Source organism: Crassostrea angulata, chromosome 7, assembly GCF_025612915.1.
Source record: "Crassostrea angulata isolate pt1a10 chromosome 7, ASM2561291v2, whole genome shotgun sequence".
In the NCBI taxonomy this organism is placed as follows: Eukaryota; Metazoa; Mollusca; class Bivalvia; order Ostreida; family Ostreidae; genus Magallana; species Magallana angulata.
Window position 1 is genome coordinate 9445189 of NC_069117.1, and position 19782 is coordinate 9464970.

Consider the following 19782-nt stretch of genomic DNA (forward strand, 5'->3'; position numbering starts at 1 on the left):
AATAAAATTAGAAAAAAAACTAGTTCAATTCACAAATGAATATTTATTTGCTCCATGTTTAACGCCTTCCATGAAGTATACTTTTTATACTTTCTCCTGATACTCCCAGTCCGGATCCCCCGGGGGTCGGTATACTCTCTGTCCGTGGTCCCAGTCAGGGTCATTCGGGGGTCTGTATATTGACCTACTTTGTCGTGATCTGTCCTGTCGCTTCTGGGTGTGGATTTCTGTCCCATCAGGGGGAGGGAGGTACTGTTTTGTCTGTAAGCCATGGTGAGGGTGATAGCATGGAGGGTCATAGCAAATTATACCATCACGGGCGGGATAACCGAGGATTGTGGCGACCATTAAAACCAGAGCAGTCAATATGATGGGAGCTCTGCTCATCTTATAGCCTGAAATATTTAAAATACGTACCGCTAAATCTCTCACAGCACTGGTCTCTACTCTCTACATTTCAACGTTGATACTATAGATATATAGCTATGATGCTTCGAATTCCTTTCCAACTGTCTGTCTCTGTCCTTTTTATGTCAGTACATGTATGTCCAACTTGACTTTGAGAATCGATTTAGAGATTTTTATGGCAAATTAAACAAGTTTAAATTTCATCAAATTTTTAAAATGTAAGTGTAAAGGTAAACCCTTCACATGATCAGTCCCGAGTTACAACTTATTTATACAACAATTTATATTCTCCCTCGTTTCACTTCTCCGAAAATAAAAAGAATTCGACCTTATATAAATAGAGCCTGTTTGGGAGGGTAACAGTTGAAATTGACACCCCGAGAAAACCATTGTCAACCGACGCGAAGCGGAGGTTGACAATGGTTTTCGAGGGGTGTCAATTTCAACTGTTATCCTCCCAAACAGGCACTATTTATTTTGTTATACTGAATGTCTTAATTTCTAAGAAAATTTTACTGCTTTTATATAGGAATAACGTGAATTCTACAGCGAACCGTACGCGCATAATTTTCGCGCATGTAACATTTTTTAATGTTACCCGTTGCTAAGTGCGTTGCTAACGCTGAGGGTAATAGAAAATATTATTAACTGCGTCTTAACCAATCAGATTTCAGTATTTAACATGAAAGTATAACAATGTTTATTAATACATAACAACGAATTAGAGTAGTTTAGGTGCGTTCGATACAAGATCGCTTAAAAGGATGCCGACTTTAGTTTTTATTGCGCATGTTTTTGCACAGTTTAGTAAAATATAGCATTTTTATACTTTAAATAAATTTTTAAGGGAAATTTCATATTTAAATAATATTTCCGTTGTACAGTCGCTATTGTGCTTTTATGACGTTATGATGAAATCATGCTCTGTATGAGTGTGTTATTAGAAATAACATGGAAGAAAAAGTAAAAATCGCACGACGTTGAAAATCTATACACAGAATAATGAAGACTTTTGCTTTTGTAGTTTTTCCGCAAATAAAACAAAATTGGCCTCCTTAATTACATTATATCATGTCACAAAACAAAATTTACATATCATAATCATATGCCAAATAAACAAACATATAAATTTTGCAGTACAGTGTATAGAGCAGGGGTATCAACTCCTAACAATCTTGTAACGAACGTCACAATGACCAACACGTGGAAAACTATTTATACTTCGCGCCAAGTCACTCGTACATGACGAAACTACTAAGAATAGAATGAAATTATGTTATGTCGTAAACTCAGAAACGTTTAGAAATTCATTTATACTGGATGAATTCGCCCATGTCATTTTAACTTGATGGCATTTAAACAAAGTTTAGTTTAAACTAGCTACTTTAGCTCAATTTCCAATGTACCGTTGAAAAAAAGATGCATTTTATATTTACCCGTTTAAGGTAAGGTATAATTAGAGAAAATTAAGACGTGTACAGTGATTGTTCTGGCAGTGGGTTGTTGTCATGCTAAGAACTAACCAGCTTTATACTGTTTAATTTTGCTGCAGAAGATTTATATTGAAAATATAGCATATTGAAAATATAGCGTTACTTCGAACATTTCTAAATATTGTCATCATTTTTAAACGTGCAACGTATATTACGCACCTTTATTAATAACTTACCTGCTATGGATCTTGCAACGGACTTATAGTTTTGTTGCAGGCAATCGCTTTTTATTCGAATTTGAGCTTATTGTCGAGAATTTAAGGGTCTTAAGCCATATGGTTTCATCCATTGCTAATAGTACTTGAATGTCAAATTGCATGTTACTAATAGAGAAACATGTTATCCAAAAGAAGGATTAATCACTTCTTTTGAAGTTGTTTTATTGGAAACGCAAACACGCGGACGTTTTTTTCCCCAATGGCAATTCATCTTTATGTCGATTTATTTCTAGCCATAACTACATGAAAATGTTCATTTTAAAAAACAATGTGTTTTACACGCGTTGAAAAGACGGAAGTGAAGGGTGAATCCGTTTTCTATCCTCCTTATACGGCTAAAAACCGGAAATATCTTGTTTAAGTTTTAATGGTTAAAAACCTTATTACATGATACATGAATACAACTGTCAACTACATAATGTTATAGGTCCCTCATATTATAAGGGTTAAAATTCAAAATTAAGAAACTTAATTTATTCCCTTGCATTGATCAAGACATAAAATTGATTCTCATGCAATTTACTATTCCAAATATTGCTATCCTAGAACCTCACATAAATTGAAACATATAATAAGATATGGAGATATAAATACAATCTATTGTACAGATTTGAAAAATATGAACACTGACGCTGTGTAGTACTTAGTCTAAGATCTCGTGTAACATACACACACAACTACCTCAATCTCACATCTACGAGTTTTCCAAAGCCAAGTGTTCACAACGGTATCTACTACGAATGAAGTTAGGCTCATAATCGAAACTCATGCATAATTTATTTGCAATCACCCATTCTGATACTGCTCATTTCAGTCACAAAAGTGGTTCATAATATTATAAACAACAGTCGCGGACTTTTTTGGACATGCTTTCACCAGGTCCTACTTTGATATTTTGTTCACTTTTCTCTTGTACGTTCCTCTGCAACAGCTGGGACCCTTAAATAAAAATGCTATCATAATTAATTAATCCATGATAAAGATGCATAAGGTGTGTTTGAAATTTCAAATTTAATAAACCTTACTAATTTCAATTCTAATGGATACTGTACCTAGTTCAAAGAATATTTCTTCAACATTGGTGCCCCTTTTCGCTGACGTTTCGGTAAACAGCATTTTATGCCTGTTTGCATACCCCTGGCCTTTCTATGAACAAAAATGGAAAAATTTAAATGTGTGAACTTATCATTTTAGTCCAACAAGAGGCCCACAGGTATTGACGGTCACCTGAATACCATATCCTTTAGATTGACATATTAGAGAGACTCATATTAGTATTTTAAGCTTCATTTTGAAGTGTAAACCTTTAGACTTATTATTTGGTGTTTCAAAAACATTCATTTATGAAAATGTAAAGGTTTAATAATAAGGGACATGCAAGCCTTTAATGGTCAACCTTTTATAATATTCATATTTCATTTACAATGCACATAAAACGCACACAGCTTATTTTTACAAGTTCACAATGCAAAGGATATTAAAGTAAATTACCTAGAATAGAACACCTATTGAATTTAATATTGCCAAGTGATAATTTTCTATGTAGTTTTCAAAATACAAAGGGGTCCCAAATTTCACACACAATTTAGGTAGAGGATTTCGTGGACATCAGAACCATGCATTTAGTTTTTTTCTCAAATATATATGCATTGGAAGTATAGAAAATTTTCTCTAAGATTTAACACATTTTTACTACATGTATATAGCCATATTGGCCCCAGCCTAAGGTCTGAACCACTTACCCAAGGGACATATGAATTTCACAAATAAGGTAGAGGACTTTGTGGATATCATAACCATGCATTTCATTTTTCAAAAACATGTATGGAAGTAAAGAAGATTTTTCTAAGATTTAATACATTTTAACTATATGTCTATATAAAATGGTACCATCATAGGCTTTAACCCCTGTCCAAGGGGTCATATATTTCATAATTTAGGTAGAGGGCTTCATCGACATCATAACCATGCATTTAGTTTTTTTCCTACATGTGTAAAAGCAGAGAACCCGGTTTTTAGAAAATTTGCCCTTTTTTGCATATTTGGCCTAGTCCATGAGGCCCCAAGGGTGGTAAATCTATGAATTTCATAATTTAGATTCCTCTTCCAAAGAAATGCTTCACACCAAAAATGGTAACATTTGGCCTAGTAGTTTGCAAGACGAAGTTAAAATGTAAAATTGTTTCCTTTGTAAATCGAAATAATCCCATGTGGATCAATAAAAGCGGTTATGAAGCTTGTTTGTAATTTTTTATTCAAGTTATTTTAGTATTCGCGAATTTTTTTTTAATGGAAATGGAATTTCAAGTAAAAATAGTTGAAATAGTGACACTAATTAGAGCCCTTATTTTAGTTAAGCACTTGTGAATTTCAGGAATTTCTGTTTTGACCATTATATAAATTAACCTTTTGACTTAGATAGTTAAAGGTCACTACACATACTTTACCCATAACATAAACAAGGAGTATGCACAGGTATCTGCTTTGACCTTGACATTTGACTGAAACATTTACCTACAGGCACTATTTGGATAAATTATGTGCCAAATGGTGTCAAAAGGAGATTAATATATGCTTTAAATAAGACATTAACACTGATCTGCTCTGACTGAGACGCGTGGCAGGGGCGTAGCTTCCATTGTGGCAATGAGGCAACTGCCTCACTAGAATATTTTTGACCATCAATGGGATATTTCCTCCCACATAGTAGAAATTCTTTCTTTTGTAAATTTAAGAATTAAACAAATCCCAATTTGCATGTCATATTCCGCATTTTACTCCCCATGCCAGTTGGTTCAGTTCCTTGCGAGAGATCTTTCTCCGCAATGAGACGCTTGAAACATTGGGGAAGGTCAACAATGACCGAGGACCGTCTGGTTGGCCTTGCCTTACTTTTTCTTCACAGGCACCAAATGGTCTCAGTTGACAATATTCTCACAAAATTTGCAAGCTCCAAAAAAAAAAAACACGCTGAATCAGCCCATTAAAATTTTGATGTAAAACAACGATTAATTTTTTTTTTAAATAAAAATGTTCATTCATCTAAAATATGTTAGAAGTTTTATTTTATCAAATAGTGTCGTATACACATTTTTGAATTATAAAAAATTCAAAAAGTAAGTATACGACAATCGTGTTCTAAATTTTTGAATTTCTTATAATTCAAAAATTTGTATACGACATTTTTCACATTTTAAAACTCCTAAATTCAGTTTTCGTAGGGGACTTCGCCCACTGAACCTCCCACCAGAGGAGAGCCCGGGGGGGGGGGGCTGCTGGGGGCTACCCAGACCCCCCCCCCCCCCCTCGCCGCAATAAATTTGCCTCACTAGAATATTATCTCAAGCTACGACCCTGCTTGGTTAAAGTTAAAATCACACCTTCTACCTAATCAATTCTTGGTAGAAGGGTGATATGCCCAAGACAAGGATTTTTATTCAGAGATGTGTTTTGACCTGATCTATGACCTAAATCTTAGTCACTGGACACAGGGATTCTTTGGGTAATGTATGAGCCAAATACAGAAAAAACATATATCCCAAATACGGATTTTTCCAGAATATGTTTTTGACATGAACTTCTATATAATGATATATGAAAATAATTGGTACACACCCATTACACAAATGCACTCGCTAGGTGAAGTATGGGCAAGATTGGGCCAAGTGAAAAGGAAATATGTTCCACATAAGCAATATTTGACGTACTGGTCACTGCAGAGCTGTCACGATTAATTTACAGTGAAATATACATGCAAGACTCGTATTTACACGCAAGCTATAGCTTTTCACAAACTCGTTGTTTCATTCAGATTCTTTCAACAAATAACCCCTAGAAATGATCAAAGGGAGACTGGCATTCAAGTCATACTGCTATCAGGTAGTGAATTAACGACTCTGGACACTTACCCTAACTTCCACTTTTCTGTAGTCCTTTAGATCTGATTTGTTTCCTATAACAGCCACAGTAACTTCTGGTTCCGCTGTAAGGAGATCAGATTGCCAAGCTTCAAGGTTCAAAAACGATTCCTGCAAAATGTTACGGTATCCTAGAATATCACAACGAACAGTTTATTTGTTTCATTTATATGATCGAATCCTTACAAAAAACATTGATGTATTGATTGATGTACGTTGCCCTAAAACACCCCAACTTTTGACATAGTTATTTTGCCTACCATTGATGTGATATCATACACTAAAAGTGCAATTTTTGCGTCTCTCAGAAACATAGGAACGAGGGATCTGAAGTTTTCCTGGCCAGCCGTGTCCCATATTTGAAACTGCACCTTTCTGTCCTCAATTTCCAGGTGTTTCACAAAATAACCAGCTACAAAACAATATCAAATTGCGTGAATTAAAGAGCAAACATATGGAAGGGGGTGAAACATATTAAGAACACCGGAATGTTTTAGTTGATATAAAATGTAAGCTGCGTGTGCATATAGCATCAAAGCGTCATAACAGGACGGCCTGAAGATAATTGTATTCTGGAAGGTACTTGAAACAGTTCAATGTGAACATGCATGATATAGTTTTTGTGCAAGAATGGCTAGTTACATGTATGACTTAACCTTGATCACAAACGTTTGAATAATAAGATGATAAAGGACATTTTCGCATTTTGCTGAAACTAACCGCCAACTGACATGGCCGTGTTTTCGGAGAAAGAGTCTTGAGCAAATCTCTGTGCTATGGATGTCTTGCCCACGCCGCTGTCTCCAATGATGACGACTTTTACACAGAACTTGTCATCTTGTAGCCCAGGGCGGCTCATTGCCTCATCTCATTGAAGACGAAGATTGCTGGAAAAAACGACATTAATATAGAAAACTATTACACCACTCGTTTCAAATATCCTAAACATAATGGAAGCTGGATGGTCAACAAACTAACCACCAGGGCTGCCTTAATCTTTTAAATATGATATTTTTGGCCATAAACTATTATTAAGTAAAGGATAAATCTGAATATCTTACCTTAGAATTTGAACATTTTCCTATATTTTAATACAGAACTCTTTGTCTAAAAGAGGTCGATATAACCTAAAAATGGCCACGACCACCATGCCGCCTTATAGAGGGCTATCTTGACCTATAAGAGATATTGGCTCTTTGGGGGACAAAAAAATCGCCTAAAGAATGTGGGCGCCTAAGATGTAGATTCGGCAGGAATCTGGGCGCACAAGGAGAGTGAAAATTTCATCAATTAATTTTGAATATTTTTCGAATTATAACCGTTATTTGGTTTCTGTTGGATGTGGAATGAGTGGAACAATATTTGATATGCAAAAGGTTTTATTATAATATGGGTCTAAATATAGCAACACGATGCAATTCATGCAAAATCCTACTTATTTACAACTGTTTTTAAATGATTTTGTTGTCTCTGGGTCTTCTCTCCACAAATTTGAAACGTGTAAAGGTAACATATTTCAACATTAAAAATGTCGCATTTCAAAAAAAGATGGAGAGATGACCCAGAGATGACTAATTATGTACTTTTCAAATTATTTTTTGAAGGATAAAAAACAAAGTCCATTGATATGACAGTGGTGTTTCAAACAGTACTTTATAGAGCATACATTGACAAGTCTCCGTGGCTCAGTGGTTTCGTCCTGGATTTAGTGAATACATACATTCAACAAACATTCAGTGTTTTGGGTTCAAATCCAACTGGTGGTCTTTTAAAAAAAATTAAACTTTTTTGTTTTAAATGTATGTTATTATAACATGATGTTGAATTATAATATACCGGTATATTTTAATTTGTTTTTATTGATTTCTAGATCTGCTGTATGAACACTATAAATAAATTCTTTTCTTATTACTAGTTTTTTAGGATAACACAATATAACTTCATTAAATAATGTTTTCATTAACATTTCCAACTAGTTATCGGTTTACCTCTCATTGCCATTTTTTGAAAGCTTTGTGAGTTTTTTAATAACCGGAATAGCCATGTACTTCGACTCTCAACATAATATATTTTTGTTGAAACCTGTACATAGCCTTTCGAGGTTATAGACATTTAAATCCCAATTGATTCGTGTCGAGGATTCCTGCAAACTTACAATCTTGTGCGCTCACTTTCTTTAAATTACCAAAACTTCAATAGTGAAAATATCAAAACTACATTGGTTCAAATGCTACATGTACCAAACTGAATCTTTTAAGACATTTATTTTTAAAAAAGTTTTGAATAAAATAGATCCAAGTCACACCATTTGTTAGAGAAAGGCTTTGAAAGAATTCCAATTGTTGATCTGAGCTATTGATGGGGAAATGCCAGATCATTTAGTATATGATTCTTGGGGTTCGACAAAGAGAAGTCTTGTAATCTAATACAAGACGATTTGACCCAAACCCATTTTCAATCTAAATATATTATTGTGTTGGTTAATTTGGATGATGGTTTTGTGTTCTTACAATCAACAGTACATAGTGTAGCATCTGTCTTATTCAAAGTTCCATCAAACATTCAATACATGTAAATTCATATATATGTATGTGTTTAATTAAACAAGTCGCGCTGTTTTCATGTCTGGCTTATAAATAATAGAAGCAAACAATGGGCACAAACTTAAAATCCACGCATGAAATCTCAGATTTTTTAATGTTCATTTAATAATTGCTGCGCAATAATAAACAATTCTGTTTGTTGTGTTTTTTCACCTATTATTTTCGAATTATTTGTTCCCAGGTTATTTGGAGATATTATTAACTTCAGAGAAATCATAGACCAGGGAAAGAAATATTTTAAAGGGCTTTGCTCTTGCGATATTTTGATCGATGAACAATGAGAATTTTATTCTATAATATGTAATATATACAGCCATTATGCAAGCAGCATTTGCATTGTATGCATTAATAATATTCACATATTATAAATGTAAATTGTTATTAATTGGTTTGAACATATTTTATTGTATATATAATATACAAAGGGTTCGAACGCAAGTTCTTGCAACTTACTAGTAATTAATTAGTAATTAATTAATTATTAACTATTAATGTGAAGAAAAGTTCACATTATTTTTTTTTTTTTTGCCAAAATGAATTCCAGTCAATGTAACTGATGTCTACCTGGAATTTGGGAAATGTTACAGACTTTGTACCACCAGAGATCTTTTACACTCAATTGATGAATTGGTTTTTTCTTAACATTAAAAGAAGACAAAGCCCTTCACTTCAATTATCTCACTATAAGTTTAAATAAGTGCACTGAGATGGTTTCCCGTCTTTGCCGATATGCATTTGTGCATGTGGATTAGTTTCCAACCACTTAACACGTCGCACTGTTACGCGTATGAGTCATTTTGAGTTTTTATTGCAGGCTAATTTTATTTATTGATCATTGCTCAATGGAGAGAAACAATTCAGCGGGAATCATCCATGCATTAAAATCAGTGCATGTCGGAAGCACACGGTTTCAACAAAATTAAGGGGGAGGGTGGACTTTGTTGAAGGAGGAGGAACTTCAATCCACTCTAAATACGAAACTTGCTCGATAAGCCGTGGTCTTGAGAGTCGTGTAGATTTCGTTGACAAAAGATAACAACACAAGTGTAGGAATATAAATGCAACAAAATCGTCACTTCGTTTGAAAGTTTTTTTCGTTTGAATAGCAATGGACATGCCTAATACGCAAACTATACGACATGGTTGGTTGACGTCAAAATGGCATGATTCATGGTTTCAATTTTGATTGAACTTACAGTTCTTCTTATCATGATTATTGATAGTGAAATAGTGTAGAAATCAAAGATCCTACTTTCATTTCTTACTTCAGTTTTAAGCACATAAATATATACATGTGTAATAGATATCATTTTCATTTTGATAAACATAACATTTAGTCGAAGTGCAGACATAAAACGTGAAATTTCACTTCATCTTCATGTATCAAAATGTACAGTAAAATGTAAACAATATCTTATCAAAACGATTTGGTTTTTAAAACACCTACCTGTGACAGAAATAAACCAGAATACAGCCAGGTCACATATTAAAACCCGAGAATTTACGATCATCTAAAAGAATTTAAATATCCATTCATGACTAGTTTTGGTCTTGATACAAGAAAAACCCAGACTGGGGAATCTTTCAAAATACACGGCGACCGAAGGAATAAAGTCCCTGTGTTTTTACTTCCTCCATCAGTCGGCGGCAGTTCTGAGTGTGCAAAGAGAGAAAGTGTTGTCTCTGCAGGCAGGTCTCAATAGGCTTACAATGTTATTTACCAAAGGTGGTCACCTTCACCAAAATCAAAAACACTAGTAGGGCTGCACGGCTAGTATGCATGTTTGTCAACATTACAATTCTGGCACAAATAAAATTAATAGTTTTAATTTGCTGATTATTTAAGTATCATTTCCATGCATGCATATTCTCAGAGAACCTCTAGAATATTTGTGTAGCAAACAGGAAAGGATTAATATCACAACTAAAGAACCCACAACGTGAGGAAATGCAGCTCAAAACTTGTTGATACTGTATGGACGGATGCCAAATCTGAAGCAGTCTAATTTTCAATAGTTTCATGATAATTCTGTTCGATGTGATATCTCTGGTTATAATGTTTTGTATTCCTACTCACTTACTTTAAAGTCAGAATTTACTTGCAGTCTTACCTTCTCTACTCATAACAAATCATACACTCTCGGAGATAGGCCAGCTCAATAAAAATCTGAATGGAGGTTTATTGGAATCCGACGGGCACCTGTTGAGGAGGTTTATCAACGATATACTAAGGAGTGGACACGACACAGCAATGTAGATCAACAGGTCTAATTGGACGTTGAACACCCAACAACTTCATATCTGAAAATGTCCTATTATAAACCTTTCTTATTTGGATGGAAACATAACCAAAGAACAGGGAGTTGCATGTACACGTACAAGTTTTGCCTACGTGTATTTCAACAGACACATCAGGGCAAAGTTTACAAAACCGTAATACAAGCAATGTTTTTGTTGGTTTTTGCATTATTGTGGTCTAAAGGTGTATGCTGTCACCTTCATGCTGACCAGGGCTTGCTCGTGAACTAGTTTGAATATACATACACTCAGAAGATATGTTACATTAAAAATTTAAAATGTTTCAATTTAAACTTTACTATAACAGTTTTAGGCATATAATTACGCAATGTTGTTTCAAGAGATTTATAGCAATTCTTGGGAGAAACATATGTCTGATTTATAATTTTACAATTAGATCTATAGAGTCTGCCAGGTGACAATGGCTAATTCATTTTGTAAACATTAAATTCTTAGAATATATGACAAAATAAATGTTGTATTTGAAAAGTTAAGTCCGGAATAAAGTTAGTCATAGAAAAGTCAATTATGCACTGTTATAGATGTCATATATTTCTGATTTTCAGTAAATAACTTATAGATCAATTAAATGTATTGCATCAGGCACGTATCATCGGGAAGTGGAGGAGATATCAAAAAAGAGAATAGAAAATTATTAAGCTGATACTGGCATTGCAAATTATGCTACATGTACTATTATAAAAATTGGGAAAGTAAATTTCAAAATCATGTAAAGATGTCAAAATTTTAGGGCACACAGTCCTAAAAAGTCCGAAATATCTGACGTTTTTCGGGCCTTTTTAAAACGATTTTGATATTTTAGTAAGGAAAACAACTTATCCTGGCAAGTAAAATATCAAAATCGTTATGAAATCTAAGAAAACGTCAGATATTTTGGACTAAGTCTTGACTTGCCAACTTTCCTGTGGGCGTGTCTCTGCGACATTTTCTGATTGTATTAATAGTGATTGAGTATTGATTACTCAACATTGATTATGGACGCAACAGTTCTAATATAGACGAAGTGGTTGAAGTATAGGTGGGCACACTTTAAGAACAGTCGACATTGTAACCTTTTCACATATTTATTTTGAAATGGGTTATGCATAATGTAGTATCTCTGCGATGAACATACAGCAAAATCATTTTTGTTTGAAAAAAATTATTAAAAAAACATTATTCCAGTCCAGATGACCGGCTTGCTTCTCAGACACACTAAAAAATTTACAGGGACTAGTTTAGCTTAAATTAAGACAAAAAAGAGTTCAGTGATCATTTTCTTGCAAAACATAAAAACAAAAAATGAACAATTTTCTTTTCAAGAAAAATTGTTACAATAATCATACAATACTGCATGCGCTACTTGACAACCACTGTGAACAAAAACTAGCAGATAAAGACGTGAATCTGTACATGTACAACATGATGTTAATGTATGAATTTCATGACGATCAATGGCTGCAACGATGCACAGACTCAATGTGACGTCATTGTATTTTCTGTTCACTTTGCGTCAACATTGTCAAAACAACACGACAATCTAACTCGCATAACACAAAACAAATGTTCAAAACATAGTACAAGTACATGTTTTAAATAACACAGATAAATCACAGACACATTTACTATGTGCAGCAGGAATTTTGAGGGGGTTGATTCGCGTTCGGTGGAATGTATACATTGGTAACTTTTTTGTACTTTTCTGGCACCTTTATGCTTGCATCCAGACATCCTCCAAGTTCAGGGTTAGCCATTCGTAAGCCTGCAAAAGATAAACACTATACTAATGGAAGCAACAACAAATTAAACAGAGCAGATCGCGACTTTTAAAATAAGAACACCAAACTGTATTTAAGTTTTATGCAGTACTCATGTACATTTGTTAAACCATGGATAAAACACATACACATGTACTTAAGAGTCATACGACTACTGGTTATCTGTACAAAGGTAACTACGTGTTATCATTGTATACATGTATATATATAAGACTGTACTCCCCGGCTTCGGTGACTACATTTAACACGTACGTACCCAAGTCGTAGAACAGCTCCTCTACGTTTGTCCCTAGTTTGGCCGAGGTCTCTGTATACAGCATCCTGTGTTTGACCGCGTACGCCCGGCCGGTCTAAAAGATAGCAAATCGCTAATCGCTAATTATACATGTATAAGGGAAATAATATCGTTCCAATTAACCGTACATTTGATGCGGTTTTTTTCCATTAAAGTAGCTCATTACATCATGAGTTATACTTTTTTTAGACACAACTCCAAAAGATGGCGATTTAAATTGATTGCATCAATCAGTTTGGGTGGATATGGTCGTAACTCAGCTTAAAATTCTGAAGATATTTATTTTTAATCCAGAATTGCATGTTTTTGCCTATTTGACTTATATATACAATCATGCATTATCTTTCACAATCAAGTAATTTTCTTCTGATTTGAGAAACTATTTCAAGGTGTAGTGATGCACCTTAAATAAAAAAGCATTTTGAAAGGAATTTTGAACTGGGTATACTTTTGGAGAGGATTTCCTGAAAACTACCAGATGTGATCATATGATACAATTTCATTGTGTATACATAAAACGGAACTAGTTACTAAATACATTGTATATTTTCTTTATAACAGATGTGCAATCTTAAGATATATTTTTATCGTATGTAAATGACATACATGTTAATAGATATTTAGTCTTCATTATAAGACCTTTTTTAATGCGAGCATTCCTGCTCGGATCACGTGAATACGAACCGTGGACTCTATTTGTCTTTTGGCGCCGAGGTCCGATTTGTTGCCCACCACCGCCGTTGTCACGTGACATGGCGCACTTGTTAAAAGTTCTGTTCTCCATAACTCTAAGCTGTGAAAGGTTTCCTTGAAACATAAACGTTAGATTGACTTCACATACATGCTGCTTATAAATTGTTCTCAGCCTCTACTTGAACACGATATGATAGCATAAAGGGTTAAAGATACTTATGTCTAGCATATACATATCTTTGGAAAAAAGTAATTGTTGGATTATGAAAATCAAATCATTTTTCCTGTATATTAAGTTCGGTCTATGAAGGAACTTAATAATTAACAATATAAAATGGTTTGGGGCAGCTTACGCTTTATAAATCGCGCAGCGGTTTATAAAAAAGCGTAAGCTATTTCAAACCATTTTATATCGTATAAAACTAATAAATATTGAATTCATTGCTTATAATTTAATTTTTTTACTCTTCATTGTAAATAAAAACTGTCATTTGACATTTAAAATGACGTAAAATTGTCCAAATTCAAACGTAACGTCAGGCGTATTGATACGTTTGAGACGTTAGTCTTACTATGACGTAGGCAACATTCTTTATACAATATAAAATAAGTTTTTAGCCAATCAGAAAGCGCGTTACAACCAGAATTAAATTATTTTTTATAGAGGTTTTTCCCTTGTGATTTCATTATGAATTAATTACATGTGAAAACATACCTTTGACGTAATATCATACACTAGCAAGGCTATGTCGGCGTCCCGAAGGTACATGGGAACGAGGCTCCGGAATCTCTCCTGGCCAGCGGTGTCCCAAATCTGAAACAGGATTGTCCTCCCTTCTATCTCCATAGATCGAATGTAATAGCTGGCTAATAAAATCGTTCAAATATGATTTATGGGTGTTATATATATTAACGTGCATTCATTTTTAAAAAAAAGTGGTGTATCGTTAGAAATTGAAAAACTGGTTGAAGCTGATATTGAAATAAAAATCGACATAAATTTTCGACATACATTTTATTTTTCACAAATTACATGTTGTAAACTCTTGTAATGTTGATATGTAACTATGTTATATAAGCATAAAAAAACAAATAATGATTTTCAAAAAATTTAACTGCATGGCGACTGTACGGTATGTGATTTTCAGGACATTTTTTAGATGAGATATTCTTGTCATTTAAAGTATCTACTTTATATATGATTTATGATTTCTGCATTTTTTTGAAAGCATGTACATGCATATCATAGTACTTGAATACTACTTGAATACATGTAGCTAATATAACAGCTAAAAACAGTCATAGATTTAAAAATGTATTACATTCTGTCGATTAGATATGTCATAGTTTGATGAAATAATGTGATCATACATATTTTTTTTTATCTTTATGGAGTTAAGAAAGTTCATCAAGGAATAATAACTTCCATTCCCATCCCGTCCTAATTAGCAACTAATTACAGGCAATGACATGCGCTGGTCTAAACAAATTCATCTTCGAATTCACGAGGTCATTCTCGCATACGTTTACTAACTCCATCAATGGGAGAATGAAACACTTTATAATTAGCTTTAGGAGGTTTGCAAACAAAGATCATAACGAAAACATTTGGTACTTGCATAAGCATTTATCGCACGCGATTGGTTGAGTTTTCTCCCTAAGATTGTGAATGGACCAATCAGAATAGGACATGCATTATTCATGAGAACAAGAAAAATTCTGTAACCTTTCCAGTAAACGAATTCGAGACTGGTCATGGGTTTCCAAAACATTTGTCAATTGAACTGGAATTTTTACCATAAAGAACCCTTTTATCTTTAGTAAAATATGAACTATTTCCCCAGTCCAACAATGTTAGGCGATAAATCGATTTCATCTTTTTCATTATTTCCGGTTCACGTGTACATTACTGCACTTTAATACAAAAATCGGTCATCGCATTTCGTTCCCATGTTAGATAATTTGATAGATTTCCTGATATTATGTGTTAATTGACAATTTGATATATAGTCACACACTGATATATCAATAGGAAGTGCAACACATGCACCCCTCCATTTATATAGGTCATAGAAAGAGGGAAAAATAAATGATTTCATCAGAATAATTAGAAATGGTCTTTCAAAACGATTTGCTATATTAAGTAACCTTCAACATGTCCAAGTAAATGTCGAAGATAACGATTAGCTCATTTTTTCCCTTAATTTTCAAAGAAGAGATTAGCGGATTCCTGATTTTCATAATTGGTTTGGAAAGATAATTACATGTATATCCAAGTTAATACAACCAAATGTATGCATATAAGCATGTACATGTATATGTATGATAACAAGAAAAAAGCTGTCAATGTGACACAAACCGGGATTTCTTTTGTGTAAATAGTATCCATAATCTATTTGTCGTCTCTTAATTGATAAACACTACCTATCGTGAGAAATGGGGTACTCTACGTGCAACATTTGGTAAAATATATTACTAAGTTCAACAGCTGGTATTTTTACATAAATTATCAGAAATCAAAATCCAGTTAATATGCATATGTCTTATATATGTACAACTGATCTGAAAAACAAAACTCCCTTATCTCTAAAACTGTAGGAGGAGTTATCAGTACAAGAGGAGTAACCTTTTGGCAGCCGCCCGCCCGCCATTTTTACCATTTATATATAAATAACCGGCGGATCTTTTCTTTGGTAAATCAGCTTAAAAGGTTTAATCAAAGTTTATATTTAAGGTTGCTTATGAGCTGGTAAATAGACAAACCTCCTACGGTATGTGGTAGTTTCTCTTCGAATGCATTCTTGGTGAATCGATGCGCAATGGCGGTTTTTCCAACACACATGTCTCCTATGACAACAACCTTGACCCGAACAGGGTCCTGGAAGTTCTGCTCATTGAGGCTCATTTTTGGTTGTCATTGTGAGCTCCTTGATTAAAATCCCACTGAAAAATAATGTTTTCAACCGTGGTAATTGCAAAAAATGTTGAGTTACTACAACTTACCATTTGTCATCAAGTATTCGAATAAATTACATGTATGACCTTTGATTTAAGAACAGACCATTCAATTCTTGGAACTCTGATAGGGAAACACATTAAACCTCAAATGGTACATGTTTCCGGAATTAGTTGAGACCTTTAATGATTGCACTAAGTGTTTAGTAAACTGATAAAACAAAAAAATCCTGTCTAGTGTTTTCCTTGCGGAGACAACATCAAGCAATGGTAATCTATCTTAAATCTCTGGACAGGAAGCATGGATTCTATTGGCAGTCCATATTAAGTTATACGTAAAACCAAACTAATATCATGCCAAAAACTATATAAAGCTTTCAGGACGTTTTAATTGGATATTTTGGGTTTCCACAAAAGACGGTCCGTGGAATCTTCTGTATTTAAAACTCAGTTGGAGTAGCTTTTAGCTTAATATTGAATTTACTTCTTTTACTTTGTCTTTTTATGTGCCATATATACGACTGGTTGATTCTATTTTCATGTTTGAATTCATTGTTCTACTCATCAATATTCATTCAGATATTAATTCTGCACACTTTGTCGCCGACTATATGAAATTCATTTTACCGGCAGACCGATCAACATTGAAATTGTTCGTAATGTTAAATTAACATCCGCTTTGTTAGACTTTTCGGTGGTAAGAAATATAGAGAAGTTTTTTTTAGGCAAGTGTTACGTGTTTTGGGCAAAGGCATCTGACGTTAAAAATCTATAAATAAAAATTTCCCCGCACTGTAAAATAAATAATGCAGGAAATTATATACATATGTCTATAAAAAGGAACGTTTTCATGTGATTTTTTTTTAAATTGTAGTTTTCAATTGCTAAAAATATATTCAAACCGGAAAAGATAATCTAAAAAAAAAAGGAATTCATTTTTTGAAAATGAGTTTTATATTTCTGTCATGGATGGAGGTTTCATCGAAATAATACTCAAGCGTTTAAGAAAAAATCAATGGACACACTTTTTTCCTATTCACTTTTTCTGATGTTAATGAATTGCAGCATAATACAGCTAATGTAACATGTTCGTCTCTGGGATATTTTCAATTAATCGCATTTTCCGACTGACACTCTTTTTGTTTATCAATGGATATTTTTTTGTAGATTAATAATTTAGAGAAACGAATATGTTTTATATTCGTTAATACGTACTTTTATGTTATATGTGACAATATGAGCTGTTAGAAATAGAACAAAAACATGCGTGTGTCCATTCAAGATTTCAAGTTAGCTCTAGAATAAATTTCGGAGGGGTGAATATGTACAAATGTGTGACAATTTTTTGAAACAAATTTTCTTCTAACTTTTCTGTACATTCGATTCATCCACTAGATAAGTACAGCTTTCATTTCTTATTAAATCTTGAGGATTAGAGAAAAATTAATGGGCACGGTTGACGTTGAACATAACGAAAGTGTGTTTAAAATATAGGATCGACCTGCCTAAACCAGTGCACATACACATATATTTACTCACCTCAAATGAAACTGACAAGGTTTTGACTAATGTCCAGGTTTCTGCCAATATCAGGGACTACATTCTCCTTCTAGCTCGTCTGCTCTAAAAGTTCATGGTCGTTGACTAAAACACAACATCAAGTTGGTTACGTTAAAATGACAGTTCCTTGTGTCACAACTTAAACGCGGAAATCCCAGCTAGTTTTCAAATCTCTGAACTTTTGCATTTATATTTACTTCCGCTTTGAGATAAGTTTAATCACTTGCCCCCCTGTGTTTAGCGGTTATTCTTGACTTTAAAGCCCTACTCAGCCCTTATAATACTAAGCATCTACTTAACGTAACTGTATAAGATAGGTCTAAGATAAATATGTTGTCCGTGTATGGTGCACTGTACATGTGGCTGACGTGCTAATGAAGGAATGATTGTTTCGGATTTTAATTGATGTACATGTATTTTTAATAATGCCATTTCATGTTGTTGTTTTTTTAAATCATAATGAAAACATCTCCATCTCTCTCTCTCTCTCTCTCTCTCTCTCTCTCTCTCTCTCTCTCTCTCTCTCTCTCTCATATCAGGCCTAGAGTAAGAGATTAATTGACTGAATTACAATATACATCTTATCTTTTAGACAAAAATAAATGTAAGATCTGTAATGATTTGTGATGGTATATGATTATTATCCAATGAGTTGACGAGGGGATAAATGAACACACAAAAATAATGGATAAAAGTCATATACCATCGCAAATTATGAGAGATTCTTTTATCGATTTGTGACGTTAAAAACATAATCTAAAATAAAGTATAATAAATATTATAATTAAAATCGTGTAAGATGAGATTGACTTAAAAACTCTACAATTGTAATATTTTGATCATACATCGACACCATTATCAACAGTACATTACTCCTTTCTTGGCGGTGGATTTAGAATTTTATTTTGCGGTAAATGCCTGCTAGTATGATCCTTTAGGATAAACAAGATTTGAAAAAAAAACAACAACAATTTTTGTCAGAGGAAAGATTTCTCTTCTAAGGAATATAAGCTATTCAATTTTTGTACAGGACGAAAATAATTCAATTTTGCTTCAATTAAGGCTTCTAAACGGCTTTCCCCACAAAAATATGGCTAATAGAACTTTAAAAACAATGATATCTTTTGTCATTTTAGTAGAAAATAACATTTTCGTAAAAAAAATTTAAAAATTAACTCATATTGCAGCTCATAATGCTTTAATATCTATTAGCCAATATACCGGTAAATACCACGATATGCCAATTTTTTTTTTTTTTTTTTTTTTTGGGGGGGGGGGGGGGAGAAAAAAATCAGCTTTGATATAATCCCTGGACCAAACCACGATTTAAACATTTTTTTATTTCACCATTCAGAAATACACAAATATGGGGAAAAAGTGAAAATTTAATCAGCGCTTCTTCAACAAATTTTTACATAGTAAAAAGTGTTAACTTTCGGGGCGAATCCCTAAAGTCTGTCTCAAGATATGGATGATTTATGAAGCACATTAGGATAATTTTTAAAAGAAAAAATACCTATGAAAAAAGTGCAATTGAAATTAATGATAGGGACAATATCAAAGA

At 33.5% G+C, this 19782-nt stretch overlaps 1 protein-coding gene across 1 annotated transcript; it reads right to left on the minus strand.

Annotated features, from left to right (window-relative positions):
* Positions 1 to 23: 23 nt before the first annotated feature.
* Positions 24 to 18449, minus strand: LOC128155482 (uncharacterized). The gene is made up of 11 exons (XM_052817203.1): positions 18198 to 18449; positions 16467 to 16646; positions 14419 to 14570; positions 13650 to 13817; positions 12972 to 13065; positions 6757 to 6852; positions 6297 to 6448; positions 6028 to 6147; positions 3172 to 3265; positions 2078 to 3058; positions 24 to 395 (listed from the first exon to the last, which is right to left on the minus strand). The coding sequence occupies exons 2-10, from the start codon at positions 16606 to 16608 to the stop codon at positions 2955 to 2957; spliced, it is 1122 nt and encodes a 373-aa protein (XP_052673163.1). The 5' UTR covers positions 16609 to 16646; positions 18198 to 18449; the 3' UTR covers positions 24 to 395; positions 2078 to 2954.
* Between the last annotated feature and the right edge of the window lie 1333 nt (positions 18450 to 19782).

Excerpts from the sequence above, each read along its gene's own strand:
- LOC128155482 (XM_052817203.1), bottom strand. The coding sequence starts at position 16,608 with ATGAGCCTCAATGAGCAGAACTTCCAGGACCCTGTTCGGGTCAAGGTT. Across the intron at positions 14,571-16,466 it reads ACTACCACATACCGTAGGAG|CCAGCTATTACATTCGATCT; the intron begins GTTTGTCTATTT and ends CGATTTTATTAG. Across the intron at positions 13,066-13,649 it reads GAATGCTCGCATTAAAAAAG|ACCGGCCGGGCGTACGCGGT; the intron begins GTCTTATAATGA and ends GCTATCTTTTAG.